Raw genomic sequence first — 27,297 nt, forward strand, 5'->3', positions numbered from 1 at the left:
AGGGGCAGCTGAGCTGCATGTACTTGTTTATAGTTTTTTGTTTGTTTTGTTACTTTTTTCTTTTTTTGAATGCCACTTAAAAAAAAAGATAATAGCTGTGTTTGAGGAATTTTGTTTTTTAGCTTCATATATCGCCTTATCTCAGAAGGGGGATACTGATTTATAAATGATCCTCTTCGAGATTGCAGGATGTGGCAGTGCCTGTTTCTGAGAAATCTTTGTCTGCAGTGCTGTCTTTTGGTGACTTTGTTCTAAAAGCCTGATTAGAAGATGACAAGATGGGGATGGAAAAACTGAGTGATATGAAAGATAGTTGTCCAGGGTGCTGCAAAGTTTCTCCTCATTATTTAAAAATAATTACTTATATGAATAATGCACAAATGCATTTTCATGTTGAAAGTTGCTTGTTTAAAATTCAAAATGAAATAGTAAAGTCATATGAAGTGATCAAGGTGAAATCCCTCTCGATACCTCTTTTCCAGAAATAACTGCATTTAGCAGTTTGATAGTTTCCCAGATCAGTTCTGTGTGTTTGTTAGCATATAGTTAGGGTGATTCCTTCCTCTACCCCAAATACTTGGATCATAAAAGTATTTCTTCCATAACTTATTTTTTCATAAGCATCATCTTGGATATATTTTCATACCAGAGTTCTATCTCATTAACTGGCAGCAGGTATATATCATAATTTAATATTTCTCCATGTGGACATCTAGATTTCCACCCCCCCCCCTTATTTTGTCATCTTAAGTAATGCCATAGCTAATCCAGACTCATGGATTCAGACTCATTTATCTTGTGTGACAGCAGTCACACAAAGGGTTAGCCTAAGGGTTTAGATTCTAAAATACAGATTTTGTCATGCCTTTCTTGCTGCTCATTGAAACAGTCTAAGCTTACTAAGATTGTTGTTTAAGGCCATTATTAACATATCTTATACCATATTGTATACGTGCACAGATATTTCCCTAGGTGGCTATATAAAAGTTTGCATTGATTTTCTAGGTATTTTAAGAAGTATTTTAAATTGCCTTATGTGACTTAGGTTGGATTTTACTTACTTATTTATTTAGGTACTAGAGACTGAATCCTGGAATGTTCTGCTACTGAGATACAACCCCATCCCTTTTTAGTATTTATTCTGAGACAGGGTCTTAATAAGCTGCCCAGGCTGGCCTCAAACTTGTGATCCTCCTGCCTTTGCCTCTCAAGCAGCTGGGATCACAAGCATGTCCCACTGTGCCCAGCTAAATTTTGTTTTGCAGAAGTTTCTCTTTTAAATTTCTTCTTTTTCATTAGCATGGTATTGCATTTCTGTAATCCCAGCAACCCAGGGGCTGAGGCAGGAGGATCAGAAGTTTGAAGCTAGCCTCAGCAACTTAGTGAGGCCCTAAGCAACTTAGTAAGACCCTGTCTCAAAATAACACAAAGGGATGGGAGGGCTGGTGTTGTGGCTCAGCAGTAGAGCACTTACCTTGCACATGTGAGGCACTGGATTTGATCCTTAGTACCACATAAAAATAAACAAACAAAATAAAGGTATTGTGGCCATCTACAACTAAAATATATATTTGTGTGTGTGTGTGTGTGTGTGTGTGTGTGTGTATGGGGTTGCTGGGGACTTAGCTCAGTGATAAAGCTCAGTGATAAAGTACTGCTGGGTTGAATCTGCAGTATCATTCATAAATAAATTTCTTTTTTTATCACTTAATTCAGACTCATTCATCTTGTGTGACAGCAGTCACACAAAGGGTTAGCCTAAGGGTTTAGATTCTAAAGTACAAATTGCCATGCCTTTCTTGCTGCTCATTGAAACAGTCTAAGCTTACTAAGATCGTTGTTTAAGGCCATTATTAACATTTATTGAGCTCTAACTATGTGTTTATGTGCTAGCATGGTGCTAAGGCTTTATATGTAAAGCTTTATCTCAAGTGGTTGTCAGAAAACAGCAAAACCGTCCATACGAGGTAGGCACTACAGAACTGTTCTTATGTTATAAATGAGGAAGCAGGCTGTGAGAAGTAATGGCAGCTCTGAGGTTTGAGCCAATTTCTGATTCTAGAGTCTAAGCACTTAATCATTGCCTCTTTCCTGTGTCCTTCACTTTTTATGTACCTGTCCACTTTTCAGACACATTGAATTATTCAGCATTCCACCATAAGCCTGCCTTCCCAGGCTTCTTTGTTTTGTACATGCTTCCTTTCTCCCTGGAACCCTTGCCTACCTTCTCTTAGGCAAGTGGCAAGCTCATCTTACTGATCTTCCATGATCCAGCTGAAGTATTGCCTCCTTTAGGGCTCCTTTGCTCGATCCCTCAAATGAAATCAATCTTGTATTTCTCCTGCAGAACGTTGTACCTCCTTGTAATGTAATTGTATGTTTGTCTCTCCTTACTAAACAGTCTTTGGGGGAACCCAGAAGGTATCTTATTCACCTTTGTTGAATGAATTTCTACATCAACTTTGATCATTGTTTTTGTATTTTATACAAATTTTTATGTGTTTCTAATGGATGTGTAGTGTCATAACAACTTTTTTTCCTATTTTCTACAATAATCAGAAGGAATGTTCTATGTAAAAAAAATATTTTTTGATCATTTGAAGGGAGAAGTTAGTTTTCTTTTGCTTTACTTTCATATATATGCTTTTCTTGAAAGCTGTTTCCTGATATTTTTCTTTGTAGCAGGGTTCTTATTTTGTGCTTGCAGTTTTAAAATATTTTGTCATGACCAGAGGCCCCTAAATATTATTACAAAACAAATAAGCTTTAAGTGTCCAATTTTCTATTGGTATAAAGCTCTTTGTTCTTTTTATTTGTTTAGTGTGATTAAAGAACTGTGACTTGTTAAGATTACCTTGATAAATGTTTTTTCTTCCTTTTAGGAGGACGATGAACAACAAAGAATTAATAAGAGAAAGGATCACAAAAAAACAGATATTGAGGAAGAAGTAAAAATACCAGTAGTATGTGCTTTACCTCAAGAAGAATCTTCTGCCCAGTTATCAAATGAAGAGGTATAGTGAATCTGTAATTAAAATTTTTGCATTAGCCAGGCACAGAACGTGTCTGTAAGTCCCTGAACTTGGGAGGCTGAGGTGGGAGGATCACTTGAGCCCAGGAGTTGAAGGCATCTCAGAAAACAAAAATACTATATGTTCAGTGTCACATACGGTTCACTTACTCAAACATCAGCCAATTACATTGTTCATATTGGAAGTAAATAGCTAGAAATTAGATAAAATAATAGTATTTTCTTTTGGTTGCTTAGAAAGTATTATAGGTAGCACTATCTGAAATATGTTGGAGTTTCATTCACCCTATGAAATAATTTTTTTACCAGTAATTTCAAAATTTGATACTTTAGAATCTTTTAAGTGACGTGTATAAAATCTTTTTTGAAGTGAATGGTGTTACTAATACTTGGAGTTTGTTTAAAGGAGATTAAAGTGTGGAAACATTTAGCTTCCTGTAGCACATGTAAGAGTTTTAACTAGTACTAGGATTATTATTTTTTTTTCCTTGTGGCACTGGGGATAGAGCCCAAGGTGCTTTACCTCTGAGCTACATCCCAAGACCTTTCTAAATTTTATTTTGAGACAGGGTCTTGCCAACTTGCTGAGGCTGGCCTCAAACTTGGAGTCTTCCTGCCTCAGTCTCCCAAATCACTGGGATTACAGGAGTGCACCACCACATTTGGCAGAAATAGGTCTTTAGTGCTGAGAATAGAGGGTGAAGTTTGACAGATTGTGGTGAGGCCTGGTAGAACATTGCAGATGTTGAGAATGGATATAGTAGAGAGTCCCAGAGGTGCAAAGTATAAGATGGTGTTCTTGTAGTCTCATGATCTCTCACCTGCAGTGTCACAAAGACCTCCTCATTGGGTTTCTTGCCTTCAGCCTTTTCTACTCCATTGTACACTTGCATCATTGTCAAATTAATTTTCTTAAGTGCAGCTGCATTCAGGCCACTCCTTTACTTAAAAACCACAACTCATTCCCATTATGTATATCACTGAATACAGATCCTTCAATGAGGGGATTGAAATTCTTCATAATAAGGATTCCATTTTGGCCACATTGGTTATTGTATTGTGCTACACTCTGTATTGCATGATGTTTCCTTCATGTGGAATTCTTTTTTTATTTTTTAAATTTTTTTATTTGTATTAATTAGTTACACATGACAGTACAATGATCTTGACATATCATACATTTGAATCAGATGGGGTATAATTTCTCATTTTTCTGAATGTACAGGTTGCAGAATCACATTGGTCATGCAGTCACGTATATACCCACAGCAATAATAAAGTCTATTTTATTCTGCTGTCCTTCCTTTCCCCCCTTCCTCTTCCCTCCCCTCCCATCACTTCTCTCTACCCAATCTAATGTGACACACTTCTTTTTATTTTTTCCCTCACATCGTCATACATGTATTCTGTATAACAGTGAGGGTCTCCTTCCATCTTCCATGCAATTCCCCTTTTCCCTCCCCTTCCCTCCCACCTCTCTTCCCTATTTAGTGATAATCTTCTTCTCATGCTCTTCCTCCCTACCTCATTTTGAGTCATATATCAGAGAAGACATTCGGCATTTGCTTTTTAGGGTTTGGCTAACTTCACTTAGCCTAATCTGCTCTAATGCCATCCATTTCCCTGCAAATGCCATGATCTTGTTATTTTTTAGTGCTGAGTAATATTCCATTGTGTATATATGCCACATTTTTTGTATCCATTCATCCATTGAAGGGCATCTAGGTTGGCTCCACAGTTTAGCTATTGTGAATTGTGTTGCTATAAACATTGATGTGGCTGTGTCCCTGTAGTATGCTGTTTTTAGGTCTTTTGGGTATAGTCCGAGAAGAAGAATAGCTGGGTCAAATGGTGGTTCTATTCCCAGCTTTCCAAGGAATCTCCATACTGCTTTCCAAATTGGCTGCCTTCAAGTAGAATTTTTGTCTTTCTCTGCCTTTCTTTCTTTTCTGCTTCCCCCGCCTCCCCACCATTAGAGATTGAACCCAGGGCCTTGCACATACTAAGCAAGAGTTCTACCACTGAGCTATATCCCTAGTGCTTCCCTCCATCTTTCTGAATGTTGAAATCCTTTTACTCATCCTTCAAAGCTCATGCTGATATCTTCTCTTTAATTAAGAAAAATGTTTCCCTTATTTCCTTTAGGAGAAAAAAGTAAGTTCTTAGCTTGGCTTTCCTAACTGAACATCCCTTCAGTTCTTAATCCCTGCTCTCATTTCACTACAAACAGACCTGTCTGCTTGCTGTTCATGTTTATATGCCTTGTTTTTACTGTCCCTGCTACTTAGAATTTTGTACTCAGAGGGGCTAGAGATGTGGCTAGTTCCAGCACTCCAGCCCTTCTGAGTGTGAGGTCCTGGATTTCGTCCCTAATACCAAACAAAAAAGAATTCCCTGCACACCTGCTCAACCTTAATTCCCAGTCTGGTGAACAAGCATCAGTTAAACTGGGATAAAGGGCTGGACACAGTGGCAGACACCTGTAATCCCAGCAGCTTGGGAGGCAGAGGCAAGATGATCACAAGTTCAAAGCCCAGCCTCAGCAACTTAGCAAGGCCCTGAGCAACTTAACAAGATCCTGTCTTAAAATAAAAAATAAAAAGGGCTTGGGATGTGACTCAGAGGTTTAAGTGTCCCCAGGTTCAATCCCTGATTAAAAAAAAAAAAGGGTGGCGGGTGAAATATTTTTTTCTTTGAGAGGCATCACATTTCTCTGTAGTTTAAGGATTTATTCTGATTCATGTATGATCTACATCTTGGTGGCTTATATTTTCATGATTATGGATAGTTTAATGTTAAGACTTTTAAAAATATCCTCATAGACACTGAAAATTACAATGTAATTGTTTTTGCACATTCTTCATTTTGGAACATACACTGAGAACTACTTGGCCGTATTGTGCTGTGTGTTTTTTAAATAGTTAACTCCAGGAGAATCTCTCAATTTTGGGATACAGCCAAATATTATGTGGTTTTTGCATCATGTAGTTATCTACCCAGGAATGTTTGAAAATCAGGAAAACAGGAAAGGGAAATTTGCTATGATTTATGATAAAGTACTTTTCTTATTTTTGCTTATGTCTTAACAAATCTGTATGACATTGTATATATACTTTCTAACATTTGAAATACCTTTTAGATTTTTCAGATGAGTTTGAATTTTGAGTATACTTTATTGTGTTAAAAGTCATGACGAGGGCTGAGGATGTGGCTCAAGCGGTAGCACACTCGCCTGGCATGTGCGTGCGGCCTGGGTTTGATCCTCAGCACCACATACAAAGAAAGATGTTGTGTCCGCCGAAAAAAAAACAATAAAAAAATAAAATAAATATTAAAAGTTCTCTCTCTCTCTCTAAAAAAAAAAAAAAAGTCATGACGATTTTACTTTAGTCAATAGTTTAAAATTAATATGTAATGCTGTGGAGACTTAGATTTATTGCTAAAGACATTTGAAATTTATAGGATCGTACATAGTCTTTAACCTGATGCTTAAAATATGCTTTTCTCAATACAAAAATAATATGGAAATACTATGTAAAATTTGGAAAGTACAAGAAAAGGTCATGAAAATCCTGTAACCCAGAGATAACCTTACCTCTAACATTTTTGATGTGTGTTTCTTCTTTCCCTCTATTTTCTTTTTCAAAGATAGCATAAAAGTTTCTATTTGTATTTTTAAAACATATTTTATATTGCAACTACATAATAGATACATTTTCCTCCCACTTAAATGTACTCTAAGGTTTTGGCACATCATTGTTTTCCCAAAAAATGACATTTGATGGCTGATAGAATTTCAGCAATGTAAATGTACCAAAATTCCGTTAGTCAGTTTCCAACTAATTTGTGCCCAAGTTTTAATTTATAAAGGTGACTAGGTGTTAACATGGAGAGGCCAATGTCATTAGTCCCTCCCCCCTCCAAAAATTGTGAATTGAACCCAGGGTTCTTGCATGCTGGGTAAGAATTCCTTCATTGAGCTCAAAATTCCCCTAGAAATGAGAGGTGCAGCATGACTTGTAGGACCTCATTGGGAAACACCAGAGCTGGTCTGGAGCCAGAAGGAGCAAAGGGAAAGCATGGACCACAGTCATTGGGGTTTCCTTAAGCAGAGCAGGGCAAACAGTACAGGACTGGCTAATTTGAATGATTCCCATGGACTTTGTAGTTTATGGGGTATCTTTCATTTGGTTCCTATCTGTTCCTGGGATGATTTAGGGCAGGGAAAGTAGTGGCTTGGTATGGGAATCAGATAAAGGAGGTGGTTAGAGTATGGTTTTGGGATTGACTGGTTTACTTATGAAAGGTATGTTATAGTCAAGTGAATTGTTTATTATCTTTAGGCATTAGCTGACTCTGGGAGGCACAGTCTCTCTCTAGCCATCAGGGCCTCCAAGACACTAAAACATCATGAAATATAGGAAATAAAAAATGTGATAATTAATCATCAGGTTGGTTCTGTTTTTTTACTACCATGAAGTTTTCATTAAGTAATGCTATTATATATAATTTTTCCTTAGGCAAAAATCAGTATGGATATATCTGATTATTTTCATAGTATGTTTTCCCCCCTCTGTACTGGTGCTTGAACACAGGGCCTCACACATGCTAGGCAAGTGCTTTACCACTGAGCTATATTCCTGTCCCTTTTAAAATTTTATTTTGAGAAAGGATTTCACTAAATTACTTAGGCTGGCCTTGAATTTGTGATCCTCTTGCCTCAGCCTCGTGAGTAGCTAGGATTACAGCTATGCACCACCATGCTTGGCTGAAGAAAAAATTTTTTGTGAGCTACCAGAATTGGTTCTTATTCTAGTTTTTATTAGGTTACTTATTTGGGACTTTCACCATCATTACCTTCATATAGCCTAGGTTTGTGTTTTCAGACATCTGTTTCAGAAAAGTAAAAATCTTTGAAAATAAAGAAATGGTGGAATTAACATAAAAGATGCCAATTTTTTACTATACCAAGTGAAAATATTTTCCTAATTAATTAATTAATTAATTTTTGTGCTGGGAATTGAACCCAAAGGTGCTTTACCACTGAGCCACATCCCCGGCTCTTTTTTATTATTTGTTGTGTGACTGGGTCTTGCTAAGTTGCTTAGGGCCTCGCTAAGTTGCTGAGGCTGGCTTTGAATTTGAAATCCTCTTGCCTCAGTCTCCCAGGGGTGCTTAACTACTGAACTATATCCCTGGCCCTTTTTATTTTTTATTTTGAGACAGGATTAGGCTGATTTGATTAGTCTTGCTAAGTTGCTGAGTCTGGTCTTGAACTTGTGATCCTCCTGCCTTAACCTCCTAAGTCATTGGAATATGGGCATGTGCCACTGTGTCTAGCTTATGCACCTGCTTAGTGCCCAACATATTTAGATACTGAATAATGATTAAATGAAGGTTGTGTTAATGATTGTCACGTGTAATGTGGTAAAATATGCCAAGTGTATGATATATTTTGAAGATACAGAACATTGTCTAATTTGGCAATATCTCTTTTCACATTTCAGGAGCACTTAGACAGCACCCATGGTTCAGTTCATTCCTTAGATGCAGACTTGCTATTACCATCTGGAGATCCATTTAGTAAATCGGACAATGACATGTTTAAAGATGGACTCAGGAGAGCACAGTCTACAGACAGCTTGGGAACCTCGGGCTCATTGCAATCCAAAGCTTTAGGCTATAATTACAAAGCAAAATCTGCTGGAAACCTGGATGAGTCGGATTTTGGACCACTGGTAGGAGCAGATTCAGTATCTGAGAACTTTGATACTGCATCCCTTGGGTCACTGCAGATGCCAAGTGGGTTTATGTTAACCAAAGATCAGGAAAGAGCAATCAAGGCTATGACACCAGAACAGGAAGAGACGGCATCCCTTCTCTCCAGTGTTACCCAGGGTATGGAGAGTGCTTACGTGTCCCCCAGTGGTTACCGCTTAGTCAGTGAGACTGAGTGGAATCTCCTGCAGAAAGAGGTGAGTTATTCATGATCTGTTCCTCTTGTTCAGTCTGAGGGACATTACTGTAACTCTGGGATTTATTGGTCATTGAGTAGATAGTCCCTGGAGTCAATGCAGGCTTGTGTTTCCAGCAAGTAGGTGTTAACCCAGATTATCCGGTACCTGTCATAGTCTGCTTTGGTTCTTCCTGCTGCCTGTGAGAGAGAAGGGTGTTAACCAGCTATTGGTGTTGATTGTGAATTTCTCCCCCTGAGGTCATACTTCAGAAGCTGGGACAACCTTCCTAACATTACTAAGTTAGAATAGCTGAATTTGTTTTGAAGTTTTCTTAAATCTGAGTGTATTTCAGGATTCAGTTTGTCTTTCCTTTAGGTCTGGAATGCAAATGCTTATCATTGATTGATGCAGAGTAGTGGTTTAAGGAGTAGGTAGAAAATATGGGAGAAAAAAGGAAGCAAACTAATAAGAAGTCAGACTTTAATAAACTTTAATTTTCCTCCTCAGGGTATTTGCAAACTCAGAAAATTAGAAGATAGAAACTTAAATATGTATTGGCATAATGCGTTACAGATTACAAAGCCCTTTTACTTACCTCATCTCTTTGAATTTTCTTATCAGAATGAGGCAATCAGGGCATGATTGTCCCCAATTTCCAGATGAGGAAATTGGCTCTGAGAGATCAAGCATTGCTTAAGTGTTCCCCTTGACCTAGTAGCAAAACCTGGGTTAGAATCCTGGTTTTCTGAATTCCAGGGCTTTCCTTTGCTCAGGGCTACTTCTCTTTAAAGAAGTGCTTGATAAGTAAGTGGAATAGCCTGTTGAGCCTGAAAGAAACTATTCTTGGCCTCATGCAAAACGTATGTGAGAAGGTGCTTGTTAATAGTTTCACACCTATTTCATAAGTGGAGCTGGTGAAATGGGGAATTGGCACTGTTTGTGTTTTCTGCCTTTTTCATTGGTCCGGTTGTATTGATTTAAATTATGAGTGCCGCGGTGTAGCATTGTCTGCTTGCTTTGTGTTTTCCTCAAATATGGTGTTTTGTGGCCCTCAGCCTCTTGTTGATGTGTTGTTTCCCTCCTTTTCCTCTCATACTTGTACTGGAGATTATGACTTTTTAGAATTATAGCTTAGTTGGTAGAGTGCTTAACTCCTATGCACAGTACCCTGAGTTCAATCCCCAGTATCACCAAAAAAAAAAAAAAAAAAAAGTGTGACCCTGAATTGAAACTCTTTCTGAAAGTCCATGGAGAAATTGTTTATTCTGTACTATACTTTGAGTAACATCAGTAGAATACTATGCATGTATTCCTCAAGTATGTGATGAAGAATTATTTTGTTCTGCCTGATAAAAAGTAATTTTGGTGCCCTTCAGGTACATAATGCTGGAAATAAACTTGGTAGACGTTGTGATATGTGTTCCAATTATGAAAAACAGTTACAAGGAATTCAAATTCAGGAGGCTGAAACAAGAGACCAGGTGAGTTTCATTTGGATATGCCAAATTGGAGCTGTTGTAGTCTTCATTGGAGGTACAGAATTACCCCCCATTTGCTTTAATGAAGCATATCTGTCTTGTTAAATTATGAAATAATCTGGCACATACAGTGGCAGTTAAATTTCCAGCGGGAGTCCCTTGGTGTTACCTGTGTTTTATTAATGTGCCAATACTATTTGGATCACCTCAGCTCTTAGAGGAGCACCCTCACTCCTCTCCCACCCTACCCTTTCCACCCACTGTCTACACTTGATATTGGCATTGATCTGGAATACTTCATGATATGAAGACTAGGGACAGAAGAGATTGAACATGGCCTCTGTAGAACAAAAGCTTAATTGAATGTGATTAATCAGAATTTGGAATCTTCATTGCTTATTGCCTACTTCTTGGCATAAATTTGTTGAATTGATTAAGGTTAATTTACAGGGTCACAGAGATTAAGTTTGGTAAATTTGGAATGCTGAAATTGACAGTTAAGTACTTGTCCAAACACAGTGTTGAAAGATGAGTACCTTGATACAATTTAGGAAATAATGTAGAATTTCATGAGAGTAGATTTGTTGAAAGTATATGTAAGGAAAAGATTATTTTTCTTCTATTTCTTAACTGACCTTTGGTTGTTTTGAACATTATTCTCTTAGTCTTCAAAAGAACTTTAAGCAGGGCTGGGGTTGTGGCTCACTGGTAGAACAATTGCCTACTATATGTGAGACACTGAGTTCGATTCTCAGTACTACATATAAATAAATGAATAAAATAAATTTCCATCAACAACTGAAAATAAAAAGAACTTCAAGCAAATTAGAATGGTGGTTTAATATTTTCAAATGTCAGCTGGACACAGTGGTGCATACCTGTAATCCCAGTAGCTTTGGAGGCTGAGGCAGGAGGATCACAAGTTCAAAGCTAACCACAGCAATTTAGTGAGACCCTGTCTCAAAATCAAAAATAAAAAGGGGATGGGGATGTTGCTCAGTGGTAGAGTGCCCGGGGTTCAATTCTCAGTACCAAACAAACAAAAATATACATATATTTTCAATGTTGTTGGCATTGAGTTCTTCCATATATGCTTTTTTTCTTAAATAGTTCAAAGGTAAATTTCTAAAGGTATTTGCAAAACTAATATAGTTTGTCTTTGGTAGTGTAGCATGGGAATGGGCTATCTTGGGTTCCTTAGCCATTTCCATAAACATTCACTGATGCCTCATCTACACCTGGCATTATGCTGGGTCCTGGTGATTCAGATGCAGCTAGAAGAAAATTTCAACCCCCGTGAAGCTTTTAGTGTTTCGAACCAAAACAGTAGTTCAATATAGTTTGTTCCTGGAGAGGTACACATAGAAATTAAGGAGGGCATCTACCTTAACCATGGGTTCAGGAAAGGCAACATTTGAGCTAAGTTTTTGTAGAGCCTGGGTAAAAGTTAGTTGGGAAAAGAAGTGGTGAAGGAGGGGCTGGGATTGTGGCTCAGCAGTAGAGCACTTGCCTAGCATGAGCGGGACCCGGGTTCGATTCTCAGCACCACATAAAAATAAAGGCATTGTGTTGTGTCCATCTACACCTAAAAATAAATAAATAAATAAATTAAAAAAAAAAAAAAAGAAGTGGTGAAGGAGAGATAGGGAGTTCAGGGAGAAGAAAGAGGTCTAGAGGAAAGAGTTACGAAAGAAAAGTGTGTGTTCTAGGAAGTGTCTGAGTGGTTCTGTGGCTGGGCATGAGGGTGTTTAAAGGAACCCTAGGCCAGAATGAGATCACTAAGGGCCAGTGATGGGAGGGGTTTAAATTGATCAGAAGGCTTTTGGGAGGCATTCATGTGCTTTTAAGTAGAGAAATTATTGTATTTCAGTTTTGTAAAGTTTATAGTGTTCGTGTGGATTATAGATCAGAGGCAGAGGATAGAGGAGAACTAGGTAGTTCATTGTTAGGGCTGAGAGTGTCCAGAAGAAAGGCAATTTTCAAGTGAGATGTATGTGAAAAAATGACTTGTTAACTGTAAAGCACAGCACAGTTGTCTCTTGAGGTCATTCATCTCATTTATTTCAGAATGACAAATCTTATGGTGTTTTTCAGGAAAAAATAGACTTAAAAAGAGTTTTTGCCTTTTTTTGTTTTTTAATTCACTAAATAATTCTGGACTTGTGATATAGCTTAGTAGTAAAGCACTTGCCAATATGTGCGAGGCCCTCCATTTGATCCTTTTCACCAAAAAGAAAAAATACCTAGTTCTCCCTTTTAATTGACGTTTTTAATTACACAGGTGAAAAAACTGCAGGTGATGCTAAGGCAAGCTAATGACCAGCTGGAGAAGACAATGAAAGATAAACAGGAGCTGGAAGACTTCATTAAGCAGAGCACTGAGGACTCAAGCCATCAGGTAAATGGGGTTTTAGATTGTAACCCATAGGAATGACAGGGTAAAAATATAGTCATCTTTCTTTTTTTTTTTTTTTTCTTTTGGTACCGGGGATTGAACTCAGGGGCACTTGACCACTGAGCCACATCCCCAGCTTTATTTTGTATTTTATTTAGAGACAGGGTCTCGCTGAGTTGCTTAGCATCACTAAGCTGCTGAGGCTAGTTTTGAACTTGTAATCCTCCTGCCTCAGCCTCACAAGCTGCTGGGATTAAGGTGTGCGCCACTGTGCCCAGCTAGTTATGTTTCTTTTGCCCTTAATAATCAGTTAACATCAGGGGGCTCTGATTCTCCTTCTCCCCTTTGTTAGTTATTATTTGTTTATGCTGGGGATTGAACCTAGGGGTTCTGTACTACTGAGCTACATCCCCAGCCCTCCGCCTTTTTTTTTTTTTTTGCCAAATTTAGAGACAAGGTCTCACTAATTTGCCAAGGCTGACCTCAAACATTTGATCCTCCTGCTTCCACCTTAGAATAGATGGAATTAAAAGTGTACAGCACTGTGCCCAGCTTTTTATTATTATGATTTTTAGATAAAACATTCGTATAAATAATCCAATAACTATATCAAGCATATCACAAATAACATCTTTGTAACCATCCCTTCGATCAAGTTGAACATTAGCCAGTATCCCAGAAGCCTTCACTTAAGCCCCATCACTTACAGCCTCCTACACAGAAGTAACTGTTGTCCTAACACCATTAGTTTTGTCCATTTTCTGATTTTTAAAAAGAGACATAGTAGGTATTCTTTTGCATTTGTCTTCCTTCACTTGGCAGGGTATGAAAGTACTGCCTTGATGCATGTAGTGGTTATTTTACTTTTTGATACCGGGTATTAAACTCGGGGGCACTTAACCACTGAGCCACACCCCCAGCCCTTTTAAAAAAATATTTTATTGTTTAGAGACAGGGTCTCGCTGAATTGCTTAGGGCCTCACTAAGTTGCTGAGGCTGGCTTTGAACTCATGATCCTCATGTCTCAGCCTCCTGAGCTGCTAGGATTATAAGTATATGCCACTGTGCCTGGTGGATTTTCAATGTCATGTGTTGTACTATTGAGTGGATATACCATAGTTTATCTGTACTAATGTTGATGGACATTTTAGTTGTTTCCAGTTCTGGGATATTATGAATAATGTTACTTTGAAATTTCTGTATAGGGTTTGGTGAACATGTTTCTTTTAGGTCTATATCTAGGAGAAAGAATATCTGGTTCAAAATGCTCAAAATAGCCAGACACAGTGGTGGATGCTGGTAATTCCAGCTACTCAGAAGGAAGGAGGATTAAAAGTTCAAGGCCAGCCTTGGCAATTTAGCCAAACCTTGTCTCAAAAAAGAGAGAGAAGAGGGAAAAAAAAAAAAAAAAGCTGGGAATATAGCTCAATGGTAGAGTATCTCTGGGCTTAGTTTCTAGTACTGCAAATAAAAAAGGTCAAAACATGTATATTCACCTTTAGTAGATAAAAATACCTGTCTCTTTTCCAAAGTGGTTATACCAGTTTATACTCCCACCAGTGATGTATGAGAAGAACCCAAGGTCTTGAAAAACTTCATCTTATTACTTTAATTATAGTCATTTTGGTGGATGTGTAATGAATGATATTTTATTGTGGCTTAGTTTGCATTTCTTTGATGACCACTGAAATTATTTAGCATTTTTTACATTTATTGGTTGTTGGATATTGTGTGTGTGCATATACACTTACGAGAGAACGAGAGAGAGAGAGAGAGAATCCTGCTCTTTTTTCATCTTTTTTGTTGGTTCTTGATTTGCTTGGTGCTTGTTATATGATCTCATCAGAGCCTTTTGATTATATTTGCTGCATACATTTTCTACTCAGTAGCTTATGTCTTAAATAGTACTCTGATGTGTAGAAGTTTTTCTTTTTAATATACTCAGATTTATTGATCTTTATGGTTATTGATTTTTGTCCTTTTCTTAAGTTGTTGATGGACCTTTATCTAATTTATTTATTTATATTGTGGTATTGAGTATTGAACCCAGTGCCTCACACATGCTAGGCAAGTGCTCTACCACTGAGCCAAAACCCCAGCCCTGTCCTGATTTTTAAAATAGTCTTCTCTTATACTGTAATTATGAAGATATTTTCATATTTAGCTTAATAGAAGTTGCATTGAATGAAGTTGTTTATGTTTATATAAAAATTTATATGGAATTGGTTTATACATACATGCCACTATCTATTTGATGTAGGTATGGGTAAAATTTTATTTTTTCACATATATAGCCAAGGGAACTGGGATGTAGTATGTACTTAGTATCTTGTATAAAGATGGGTTCAATCTCCATAGCTACAGGTAAATAAACAAAAATAAAAAATAATTTAGGTAGTCAGTTTGTGTACTGTGTTGTGAAAATATCATCTTTTCCCCATTGCCCTGCAAGGTCATCTTTATCATTTATCAAGTGTATATATGTGTGGGTTAATTTCACGACTTTGTTCCATTGGTCTGTTTTTATGCCAAATTCTATACTGATTTATAATAAAATTTTATTTAGTTCTTTTTTTTTTTTTGAGAGAGCTATCTTTTCATTCATTTCAAAGCATTTACTTTTACCTCATGAAGCTTAGTTATAATAGCCATTTCAATACCTTTGATAATCTAACTTGGATCATTATGGTTTGGCATCTGTTGATTTTCTTTCCTCTTGAGCATTGGTCACATTTTTCTTGTTCTTTCTGTGTCAAATTTATTTATAGTGTCTTGGGAATTAGGAATATTTTATTATGAGACTCTGGGTTCTGTTAAAATCCTTTGGATAATGTTGATGGTTTTGTATTGTTTTGTTATAGGAGGTAGTCAACATGATTGGATTCAGTGCCCAAGTTCTCTCTTTTACTTATTTATTTTAATTTTTTATTTGTTCTTTTTAGTTATACTTGATAGTAGAATATATTGACATACATATATGAAGTATAACTTACCATTTTTGTCATTGTACATCATATGAGTTACATTGGTTGTATATTTGTATATGAACATAGGAAAATTATGTCCAGTTCATTTTACTGTCTCTCCTATTCCCATCTTCCCTTCCTTCCCATTCATTCACCCTTTTCTATTCCAGTGAACTTCTACTCCCCACTCCCTTACTGTGAGTTAGCATTCACATATCAGAGAGAACATTTGGCCTTTGGTTTTGGGGGGATTGGTTTACTTTGCTTAGCATGATAGTCTCCAGTTCCATCTGTTTACTGGCAAATGCCATAATTTCATTCTTCTTTATGGCTGAGTAATCTTCCATTGTGTGTATATATTACATTTTCTTTATCCACTCATTTGTTGAAGGGCAACTAAGTTGGTTCCATAACTTAGCTGCCGTGAATTTAGTTGCTATAAACATTGATGTGGCTGTGTCACTGTGGTATGCATATTTTAAGTCCTTTGGGTGTATGTCAAGGAGTGGGATAATTGGATCAAATGGTGGTTTCATTCCAAGCTTTCTGAGGAATCTCCATACTGCTTTCCAGGGTGGTTGCACCAATTTGCAGTTCCATCAGCATTGTATGAGTGTACTTTTCCCCTGACATTCTTGCCAACATTTATTTTTACTTATATTCTTGATAATTGCCATCTGGTTGGAGTGAGGTGAAATATCAGTTAGTTTTAATTTCAAGTTCTCTTTTAATTTGTTTGAATTGGTAGTTTCTCTAATGCCTGTTCAGTTTTCCAAAGTCTTTGTTATGCTGCTTTGGGTCTGGCCTTCTGTGCCAACTCACAGGTGAGTATAGGACCATTGCTGGTTCATATTCATAATTTGGGGATCCTTTTTCTAGTTCTCATCTCTCTAAGATTATCCCCATGCTGTGTGGCTCACAGAGAACCTGTTCTTGGCATCCTGGCCAGAAAGTATTATCTCCTATCCTGCTGCAGTTCACAGTTAGGACTGCATTCAGATTGATGCAGTGAGAAAGTGGGGTAAAAAGAGCAAGTAAACAGGAAACTCTTTTCTGTATAAATTGCTTTTTCTGGTTTTGATTTTTTTTTCTTCTTAATCTTTCTACTTTTGCCTCTTTTTCATGGTCCTCAGTAATGGCTTTTTATATTTTTATCCATAGTTTTTAGTTGTAATCAGTGAAAGTAAGGTCTTAATGGCAGAGTCCATCTCAGACAGCACCAGAAGTCTTGATTCTCTCACATTTAGTTTCTCAGAGGTAACTTTTTCTTTCTACTTTCTTGCAAGATGGACACTTTTGCCAGTGTTAGAATTCTAATTACTTATACTATTTTCTTAAGCACTTTGAGATTATTATTCCATTGCTTCTGGCTTCCATGTTTCTGGTGAAAAGCCAGCTATTGGTCTTATTTTGGCTTCTTTAAAGCTAAATGCATATTTTTTCTAGCTATTTTAAAGATGTTCATTTTGTCTTGTTTTTCATTGTTTTACTTAGCTACACCTGGGTATATTTTTCCTGTTTGGGTTTCACAGTGTTTCTTGGATCTCCAAGTTGATGTCTTATATCATAACTGGAAAATTCCCAGCCATTATCTCTCCTTAAGAGCTCATTTTTTTGTTGAACAGTATACAAAGTGAAGTTCACAAATCTCAAGTGTATAGTTTGATGAATTTTAACATGTGAAAGATATTACCAGGATCATCATCTAGATCAAGATTCAGATCATTTCTCATACACCTCATGCCCTTTCTTGGTCAGTAAATACTCCACCTACCTGCATATAGAGGTGGCCATTGTTATGAATTTTGACACTGTTTCAGTTATTTCTTGTTTTTGAACTTCATATAATTGGAATTGTATAGTGTATAGCCTTTAGTGTCTTGTTTCTTTGCTCTTAATCATGTATCTTCATCCATATTCTCTGTGTTAGCAGTTATTTTTAATACTTTGAATATTATATTGATAAAACTGAGGGACTTTGGGTTTTTTCTGATTTTTGGTGTCAAGTTTTCTATGAATATTCTTGTACATGTTTTTTGGTACACATGTGGGCTCGTTTCTGTTGAATACATCCAGAATTTAGGAGTAAAATTACAAGGTTATTGCATAGGCTTATTTTTCAGCTCTACTAGATATTTCCATTAGCTGTTATTTCTTTAAATGTTTATATACATATTAGACTTTCTCATTTCATCCATGCACCTTTTAACTTCTATATTTTCCATTATATTACCTTTGTTTTTTTCAAATGTATTGTTTTTAGTGCACTAATTTTTTCTTCAAATGGATCTTTTCTGTAAACCCATCCTTTAAATTTATCATTTGAGTAATTTGTTTTTTTCAATGTATTATTTTCCATTTGGTTACTCTTCATTAGTTCTCTGGCAGTTCCAAATTTTGTCTTTTCAATCTTTAAATAAGTTTCTAATAATTTACATATCTGGTATTGTAGACCTGTTTCTTTTGTCTGTTTTTAAGTATATTTCTTCTGTAGTTACATTTGAGTGCTGCATATTGTAAGTTGAAAAGTTATTGAAATAATAATAAAGCCTACGATGATGTCATTTTCCTTACGAGAGGGAGGCCTCGTGGTATTCAAAGTGCTGAATCACTTTAATCTAGTTACAGGAATTGGGATTATATATAGTTTTTTTTTTTTTTAAACTTTGAGACAAGGTTTTGCTGAGTTGCTTAGGGCCTTGCTAAGTTGCTGAGGCTGGCTTTGAACTTGCAATCCTCCTGCCTCAGCCTCCCAAACCACTGAGATTACAGGCATGCATCACTGTGCCTGGCTTATATATATAGTTATGAAGGTTAGATTATTTAAAATTGTTCCCTTTCCCTAGGATGTGGGCCTCTGGGAACCCAACCCAAGTGTGGGATGTTAACCCCGGGGGTCCCTTTGCTTGATGTGTTCTGGGCTCTTCACTTTTGCTACCCTATCCTGGGGTTTTTAAACATCCTACTCAGCTTCTGAGTGTCATGTCTATTTCTTCTGAAGTAGGTACATGCTTCTAGAGAACTATTTCAGATACTATACTCTCCACATGTCCTCAGCCTGGTCCTTAGCTCTGAGATTTTTTTTTTTCTTTGTTAGTTTTCCAGTGTCTTCAAGTAATATAATTTATAATTTCATACAGTTTTTCTGATTCTCAGGTAGGTTAGTTGGTTCATATTATACTTTTTAAGTCATCAAAGTCCCTAAGAACATTAAAACTAATTCAAAGGTGTTAATTCAGTGATGTTAATTGTGTAGGTATTGCCCTTCAGTATTCCATCTTAGAAGATTGTAGCTAGTTCAGAAAAGATTAATTTTTTTTTCTTTGAAATGTATACCTTTTGTGTGTGGAGACAGCTCCAATTTTTTATTGATTTTTTTAAAAAAATTTTAGTCTTTTATTTTTTTTTGTCTTTTTTAAAAATTTTTATTTTTTTATTGATTTTTTTTAAAATAAGTGACAGTGGAATGCCTTACAATTCTTATTATACATATATAGCAAAATTTTTCATATCTCTCGTTGTATATGAAGTATGTTGACACCAATTCATGTCTTCATACATGTACTTTGTATAATGATGTCCATCACATTCCACCATCCTTGCTAACCCCCTGCCCCTTCCCTTTCCCTCCCACCCCTCTGCCTTATCTAGAGTTTGTCTATTCCTCCCATGCTCCCGCTCCCTACCCCACTATGAATCAGACTCCTTATATCAGAGAAAACATTCAGCATTTGTTTTTTTGGGATTGGCTAACTTCACTTAGCATTATCTTCCCCAATGCCATCCATTTACCTGCAAATGCCATGAAAAAATTTTAGTCTTTTAAAAACTGTTATCTGTCACTAGTTCACTTGGTTTCACATCTGTCTAGAAAGCCATATAATGCTGTTTGGTCATGGCAGCACCTTGGGTTATCTGAAAGGTTGGTACTTTATATACAACACATGAGCATGTGTCTGTTAAAAGGAGAGATGGTCACCACGGACCAGTAAAATATTCATTCTGAACCCAGAATAATCAGAAGATGGCACTGTTAATTTCAGAATAATTAATTTGCTAACTGTATATTTTTCATGTATGCATTTTGTTTAAGATCTCTGCACTTGTCCTAAGAGCCCAAGCATCAGAAATCTTACTTGAAGAGTTGCAGCAGGGCTTTTCCCAGGCAAAGAGGGATGTTCAAGAACAGATGGTAAGTCAATATTTTAAATACGTGTTACATACATTTATTCCTTGTCCATCTTTAAATCATCCGACGTGACTTTATCACCCTGTTCAAAGTGGTTACTGTTATGTTCTACAGAGCCTATGGGATGAAAGTAGTAGACAAAATCCTGCAAAGACATCTTTCTTTTTTTTTTAACCAACCTCACCCTTCTCCTCAATCTCTCATCTTTATTTAACACAATTTATTTTTCTGATTTTGGAAACTTAAACACAATGAAGTGTGGATCAATGTTTAATTTTTCAATTCCAAATACAAGCTAAAAAATTGAAATCTCTCATGAGTTTTAGTTGGTACAGCTTTTTGAATAGTCATTATGCTTTTCCTGGACAGCTAATTTACTTTGAATAACTTCAGTAATTTTGTGGGGATTATGAAAAAAATATATATTGTGCCTATTGTGGATTAGGGGAACTTTCTGAAGGCCATCAATTCTGAAAGGGATGAAAGCAGAGAGCTTTAAGAACAAGGGTTGGCTGGAGCCTTTGCAAAATAGTTCCCAAGCTCAGGCCTCCTTCATCACAAGCCTGGCTATATTTGCCTCATGCATCCTTTTTCTCAAAGTTGGAACCCTGCATCTGGTAGCCTGAGTAAATTATGGCAGAGTTGGTCCTGCTGGCATGACCATACAAAGCTGCTTCTTACTCAGTTCATCTAGGGCTGACAATTTTTTTTGGTGCATAATTATACATAATAGTGGGATTCAGTTACATATTCATACATGCATTGGCCAGTATTTCTCCAGTCCCTCTATTCCTTCCTTTACTCTACTGGTCTCCCTTAGATTTTCATGAGACCCCTGCTCCCCACTTTCTTTTCCTTTTTAGTTTCAGGCATGACTGATTAAAAAAAAAAGGACAGAAACAAAAGTCTGTATGTGGAATGGTAATGATTTGTTTTTGATTGGCATTCAGCCATTGTCTGGAATGCACTTGGAGCAGATCCCTGAGTCCTGGCCCTCTTGGCTGGGAAGACCCATCCTAATCATTGACTGGAGAGTTCAAATTGATTCTCAGATCAGAGAAGACAAAATAACAATCAAATAAATGATGACAAGGTTTCCTGCTGTGGTCCCCTTGCACCTTCTTCTTTCTTGTCTTTTGGAGGCCCTCTTCCTTTGCAGACACTTTTCAGGTTGATTCCACTTTAAACAAGTGTGTTGCAGGATGACATTGGAGAATTGTTGGAATTAAGGTTGAGGTCTTGTTAACTCCAATCTTTTTATCATTTTCTCAAAATTAGCACGAATAGTTCTTATGCTGAGAGAAAAGCTCAATCTCTCAGACCACTGCAGAGTGACTATAGTGGACTTAGGAATCTTAATATTTTCCCCTAACATTTTATTTTGAAAAATTTCAAACCTGCAGGGAAGTTTATGGAATCAACTCCTGAGATACCTTCATGTTAGTACACCAGTTGCTAATCTTTTGCTACTTCAGTGCATTTGCTGTATCATTTGTGCTTATGTATGTTGTGGTTTGTTTCTGCTACTTATTTGGAATTGAGTCATAGACATCATGATACTTGTAAATTCTCAATATTCCTAAGATGTTCTATATGACCATAATACTTATTACATTCTTTTTTTTTTTTTTTTTGGTGGTACTGGAGATTGAACCCAGGGCCTTGTGCATGTAAGGCAAGCACTCTACCAACTGAGCTATATCCCAGCCCTCATTACATTCTCAAAGTTTATCTAATTGTCCCTAATATTTCTTGATTTTTTTTTTTTTTTTTTTTGGTGTGGTGGTTGTGACTTTTTTTTTCTTTTTTGGTTCAGGAACCAATCAAGGATCTCATTGCATTTTAAAAAAATATTTATTTTTTAGTTGTAGTTGGACACAGTACCTTTATTTTTTATTTTTTTTAATTCAGTGTTGATTATCGAACCCAGGGCCTTGAACGTGCTAGGTGAGCACTCTACCGCTGAGCCACAACCCCAGCCCCTACATATTTCATTTTGTTATCATGTTATTTTAGTCTCCTTTAATCTAGAACAGACCTCCCCCTTTTAATGACCTTAATGTTTTTGAAGAGTCCAGTCCAGTTGCCTTGTAGAATGTTTTAAGCTAATTGTCTTGCAGAATGTATTTCTATCTGCTCCCATACATAATTATTTCAGTTTGTGTTTGACTTATTCTGATTTTTTCCTCATGATTAAGTTTAAGTCAGACATTTGGGCAAGAATATTACCTAAGTTTATAACATCATGAGGCACGTAACGATGAGTAGTTCCATTATTAGTGATGTTAAATATGATTAATTGGTTAAGGTGGAGATAAAATAATTTCAGGCTGCATCAGTATTGCTATTAACAGTTAACTTTTGGGCTGGGGATGTGGCTCAAGTGGTAGCGCGCTCGCCTGGCATGCGTGCGGCCCGGGTTTGATCCTCAGCACCACATACACATAAAGATGTTGTGTCCGCCAAAAACTGAAAAATAAATATTAAAAAATTCTTTCAAAAAAAAACAGTTAACTTACCAAGTAAAATTCAACATTTCTTTGTAGTTGTTTCTCCCCTTAGAATGTATACAAGGTAAAGGATTCCAGTTTGGGTACTGTGTTCAGAAGTTACATGAGTTGAATTTTCTTTTTGGTTATATTATCAATTTGATAGTTTGTTTTGTACTTTGTTTTGTATCTTTGTTTCTGTTTGTACTACATTTTCATATGTCCACTTTTCTTTCTTGATTACTTTTTTTTAAAAAAAAATATGTAGCCTGGTTAAATGTGTATACTCTTCTCTTTCCTATCCTGCCGCAGTCCGGCTGCAGCAAAATAACTGGGGGGGTGACGAGCAACTTGTGTAGATTGATACAGCAGGAGTGGGAGCCGTTTATTGTAGGACAGGAGGGGTACATATGCATTCCACACAGCTTATCTTAATTAACATAAACTAGATACAGCAGTCAACCAATAAGGAATCTCCACACTTAATGGCTTGCTGGAGCCACCTCACAAACCACTCCCCCTGGCAAAATGCCAGGCACCATCCTGACTTGTTTACAGACTCTAACACTATCCCTTTTACCCAATTTCTTTTTTAAAAAATATTCTTTTAATATTTATTTTTTAGGTGTAGTTGGACACAATACCTTTATTTTATTTATTTTTATGTGGTGCTGAGGATCAAACCCAGGGCCTTGCACGTGCTGAGCAAGCACTTTACCGCTGAGCCACAACCCCAGCCCCTTTCACCCAATTTCTATCTGCTCCCATACATAATCATTTCAGTTTGTGTTTGACTTATTCTTCTGTTTAAAAAAAATTTTTTTTTGGTACTGGGGATTGAACCCAGGGTGTTTAATCATAGAGCTACATCTCCAGCCCCCCTTTTTTTTTTAAACATGCCAACCGCACACAACTATTTTTTTTTTAATAAAAGGGAGAGAGGAAGAAACACTCATTTTCTTCTTTTTCTTTTTTCATACTCAAAAGGTAGTAGGATGCTAATATTTAGTTATAAATGAATGGAAAATGATCATAAAACACAGCTGATTGTAGCCTAAAGAAAATAAGAGCCAGGACTGGGGTTGTGGCTCAGAGGAAGAGTGCTTGCCTAGCATGTGTGAAGCACTGGGTTCATTCCTCAGTACCACATAAAAATAAAATAAAGGTATTGTGTCCACCTACAACTAAAAAATAAATATTTAAAATAAAAAAAAATAAAATAAGAGCCGGTGGAGCTTAACCAAAATTTGTCAATGATTTTGACTGCCTATCTGCAGCTCATTCATCGCCTCCTCTTCCTTCCCCTAATTAGGTACCCCTTTGTCCTTTTATTGCTCAGTATAGTTTTTGTTACAGCACTTGCTTTGGTATACTTGTCTTTCTCTACTTGACTTTTAGCTTTTTCAGAGCAAAGTCTCTCTCTCTCTCTCTTGTCTTTACATTCCCTGTGGGCAGAAAAACATCTACCACAGAGTAGTAGCTGCTGAATAAATATTAGATGAGTGAGTAATCTACATTATGTATGCCCTTATGGCAAATGACTTAGTATTAAAAATTAGCAGAAATGAAATACTTTTGTAGTACAATAACTTCTACTCAAATTAGCTAGAATAACTTTTATATTTATACAAATTAATATGAAATATCTAAAATTATTTTACACTTGAGCAAGTGGAAGAATATAAGCATATTCTGTTGTAAGAATGAGCTTCTCAAGGGCCATGTTAACTGAGCTTAGATCCTCTTGATGGCTTGCAGCATTGGGACTGCTGGGACATTCACAGTGATCCTAGATTTGAACAGACATGCATGTAATGGAAGAGGAAGACACTGCTTTTTATTTTGCTACACTTCCTGTTGAATACATGCCCTAAGGACAGGAGTTGTCTTAGAGGACATCTCTATTTGATGCGGTCTTTTTCTTCTCTTTCTACTCCTGGATATTGAACCCGGAGGTGCTTAACCACTGAGCCACATTCCCAGTCCTTTTCAGATTTTTAATATTTGAGACAGGGTCTCACTAAGTTGCTTAGTGCCTCCTAAATCTTTTACCTCAGCCCCCAAAGCTGCTGGGATTGCAAGTATACGCCACTGTGTCCAGCTCTCAGTCCTTTTTATTCTTTATTTTGAGACAGAATATTGCTAAGATATCTAGTCTTGAACTTGTGATTCTCCTGCTTCTGCCTCCCAAGTAGTTTGGATTATAGGCCTGTTCTGCTACGCACCTCCATATAGGCCTTGATTCTATTGGTAACTTCCATTGAGCTGGAGATCGTGGTCTTCTATAGCCCAGAGATGGGGGCAGGGGGAAAACCTCATTATTTTTGAGATATTGATAGAAATATGGAAGAATGAGCTTAGTTCTTTGTCTCATTGCCCATCTCCTTGTTGAATACAAAAGCTGCAATCAGAAAAAAAAATTCTTGAGTTGCTCTTTCTAAGTCTTGCCGATCTTTATTACACACCCCTCCATCCTCAAATCTCATTGGGTTTGGCCTTATTTTTCTCTGGTCTGGCTATCACTAGACCAGAATTACTTTTCTGGCTGTGATTAGTATCTATTTCTATTTCAGGCAGTGCTGATGCAGTCACGGGAACAAGTTTCAGAAGAGCTGCTGAGGTTACAGAAAGACAATGACAGCCTCCAGGGAAAGCATAGCTTACATGTGTCCTTGCAGCAAGCAGAAGACTTCATCCTCCCAGACACGATAGAGGTTAGTGTATTTCCTGTGTGATCCAAAATGTAAACAAGTGTGTTTTTTGAAATGGCTATAAATTCTTTTTTAAAACAACTTTATTGAGATTTACTAAACAATTTAATCTTTTTAAAGTATACAATTCAGTGTTTTCTAGTATATTCATAAATAAGTGTAGCCACTATGACAGTCACTCTTAGAACATTTTCATCACCTAAAAACAAACATACATAAAAAAACAACAAACTCTTACCCTTTAGCCATCACTCCTGTTCCCCCTCTACCCCAACATTAACCAACTACTAATTTACCTTCTATCTCTATAGATTGCCTATTCTGGCCTTTCATGTGAATGGAATCATATCACATTCCATAGTATTTTGGGTCTGACTTCTTTCATTGGGCAGCACTATTTATTTCTTCAGTGATTGAATAAAACTCCATTGTATGGATGTTTTATCTGTTGATGGACATTTGGGTTGTTTCCATTTGGGGACTGTTACAAATAATGCTGCATAAACATCCACATGCAGAGTTTGGTATGGCCATGTTTTCATCTCTCTGGGTATATACCTTGTAGTGGAATTGCTAGGTTATGTGGGAACTCTGTTTAAATCATTGGAATCTAATTAAACTGTTTTCTAAAGCGGTGGCACAGAACTATCTTGTCTTCCCATCATCAGTGTGTAAAAGCTTGGATTCCTCTACATCCTTGCCAACACTTCTTGTTATTTTTGATTATAGCCATCCTAATGAGTTTGAGATGGTAATTCATTGTGGTTTTCATTTGCATTTCCCTAATGACCAGTGGTAATGAACATCTCTTCATGTGCTTATTGGCCTTTTGTATATCTTCCCTAGATACATGTTTATTTAGATCCTTTGTTAATTTAAAAATCAGATTATTTGTCTTTTTCTTACTGAGTCATAAGAGTTCTTTATATTATTTAGAATAAGTCCTGTATGAGATACAATTTGCAAATGTTTTCTTCCATTTGAGGGGTTGTCTTTTTTGACTTTCTTGGTGGTATCGTTTGAAGCACAAAATATTTTAATTTTAATGAAGTCCAGTTTGTCTATTCTTTTCTACTGTTCCTTGTGCTTTTGGGGTCATGTGTAAGAATCTTTTGCCAAATTCAAGATCTGTGTAGTTATTCAGAACTAGATAGAGAGAATGCCAGAAATTAAAATTTAAATTAAATTAAAAACAGTCACCACATTGGCTCCTTATATTTATTTTTTTTCTAGCTCTGAAAGGTCAAAGTACACCCATCATCTTTCTGTTCATAAAGAAAATACTTTGGGTCACTTATATTCTTCTGTGGTTGGGTGAATCTGGGCTATAAAATCAGTTTCCTTTGGAAATTTGTCCCCTTAACTTGATCCTACTTTTATACCCTTTTCTTTTTCTTTTTTTTTTTATTTTTACTTTTATTTCTAGATGTTTGTTAGATGAGCACTCTACCACTGAGCCACAACCCCAGCCTAATTATTTCTAGAGTTTGAACATATAAAAATTATCTTCTTAGACTAAACCTATTAAACCCTATAAGCAGTACAGGTGAAGATGAGATTTCTTAGAGCAATTTCAAAGTGAAGCAGAAAAATATTGTTTGTAAGGTCCCTTTTTCTTTTGTATTTTAAATTATAATTGTTTAAAAAATGTATTTAAAAATCAAACATTAAATAAATTTATAGTTTTGTGTGTTTCCCTTAAACCTGTTCTGTAGATTCAACCTCTACAATATGGACCTCATTCTTTTTTCTTATGCACATCTTAACATTATTGTTATTTTTTACTTTTATTTGATGATTTATATTCAATTGTTTATCTTGCCTTTAGCCACATGCAGTCATGCAGTCACCTCCCACAGCTTGTGTCTAGTTCAGGTTCCTGGCTTTCATAGGAGAGCCTTCTTCCTTGCTCATGAGAAGGTATTGGAAACCTGGGTGCTTTGCTTATTAGCTTAAAATCACTATACTATCACCTGCTGTCTATAGAAAATTATAGTTGTTATACTTTTCTCTTTTGGTCAGAAAGACTTCTCTGTTCTGTATTCTCTACAGACTTTTTTATTTCTAGATTTTAAAGGTTA

General features: G+C 36.5%; 1 protein-coding gene across 2 annotated transcripts in view; it reads left to right on the forward strand.

The window, feature by feature from the left end:
- Rabep1 (rabaptin, RAB GTPase binding effector protein 1) overlaps positions 1-27,297 on the forward strand; it is a 99,350-nt gene that overhangs the window by 63,306 nt on the left and 8,747 nt on the right. For both annotated transcript variants that reach the window (XM_027922653.2, XM_071603758.1), the window contains exons 8-13: positions 2,883-3,014; positions 8,539-9,006; positions 10,365-10,469; positions 12,748-12,864; positions 19,921-20,019; positions 25,079-25,219. In XM_027922653.2, the coding sequence (XP_027778454.1) occupies positions 2,883-3,014; positions 8,539-9,006; positions 10,365-10,469; positions 12,748-12,864; positions 19,921-20,019; positions 25,079-25,219 (1,062 nt within the window). The remainder of the gene's footprint in view (positions 1-2,882; positions 3,015-8,538; positions 9,007-10,364; positions 10,470-12,747; positions 12,865-19,920; positions 20,020-25,078; positions 25,220-27,297) is intronic.

The sequence above is a fragment of the Marmota flaviventris genome, chromosome 17 (genome assembly GCF_047511675.1).
Source record: "Marmota flaviventris isolate mMarFla1 chromosome 17, mMarFla1.hap1, whole genome shotgun sequence".
Taxonomy (NCBI): Eukaryota; Metazoa; Chordata; class Mammalia; order Rodentia; family Sciuridae; genus Marmota; species Marmota flaviventris.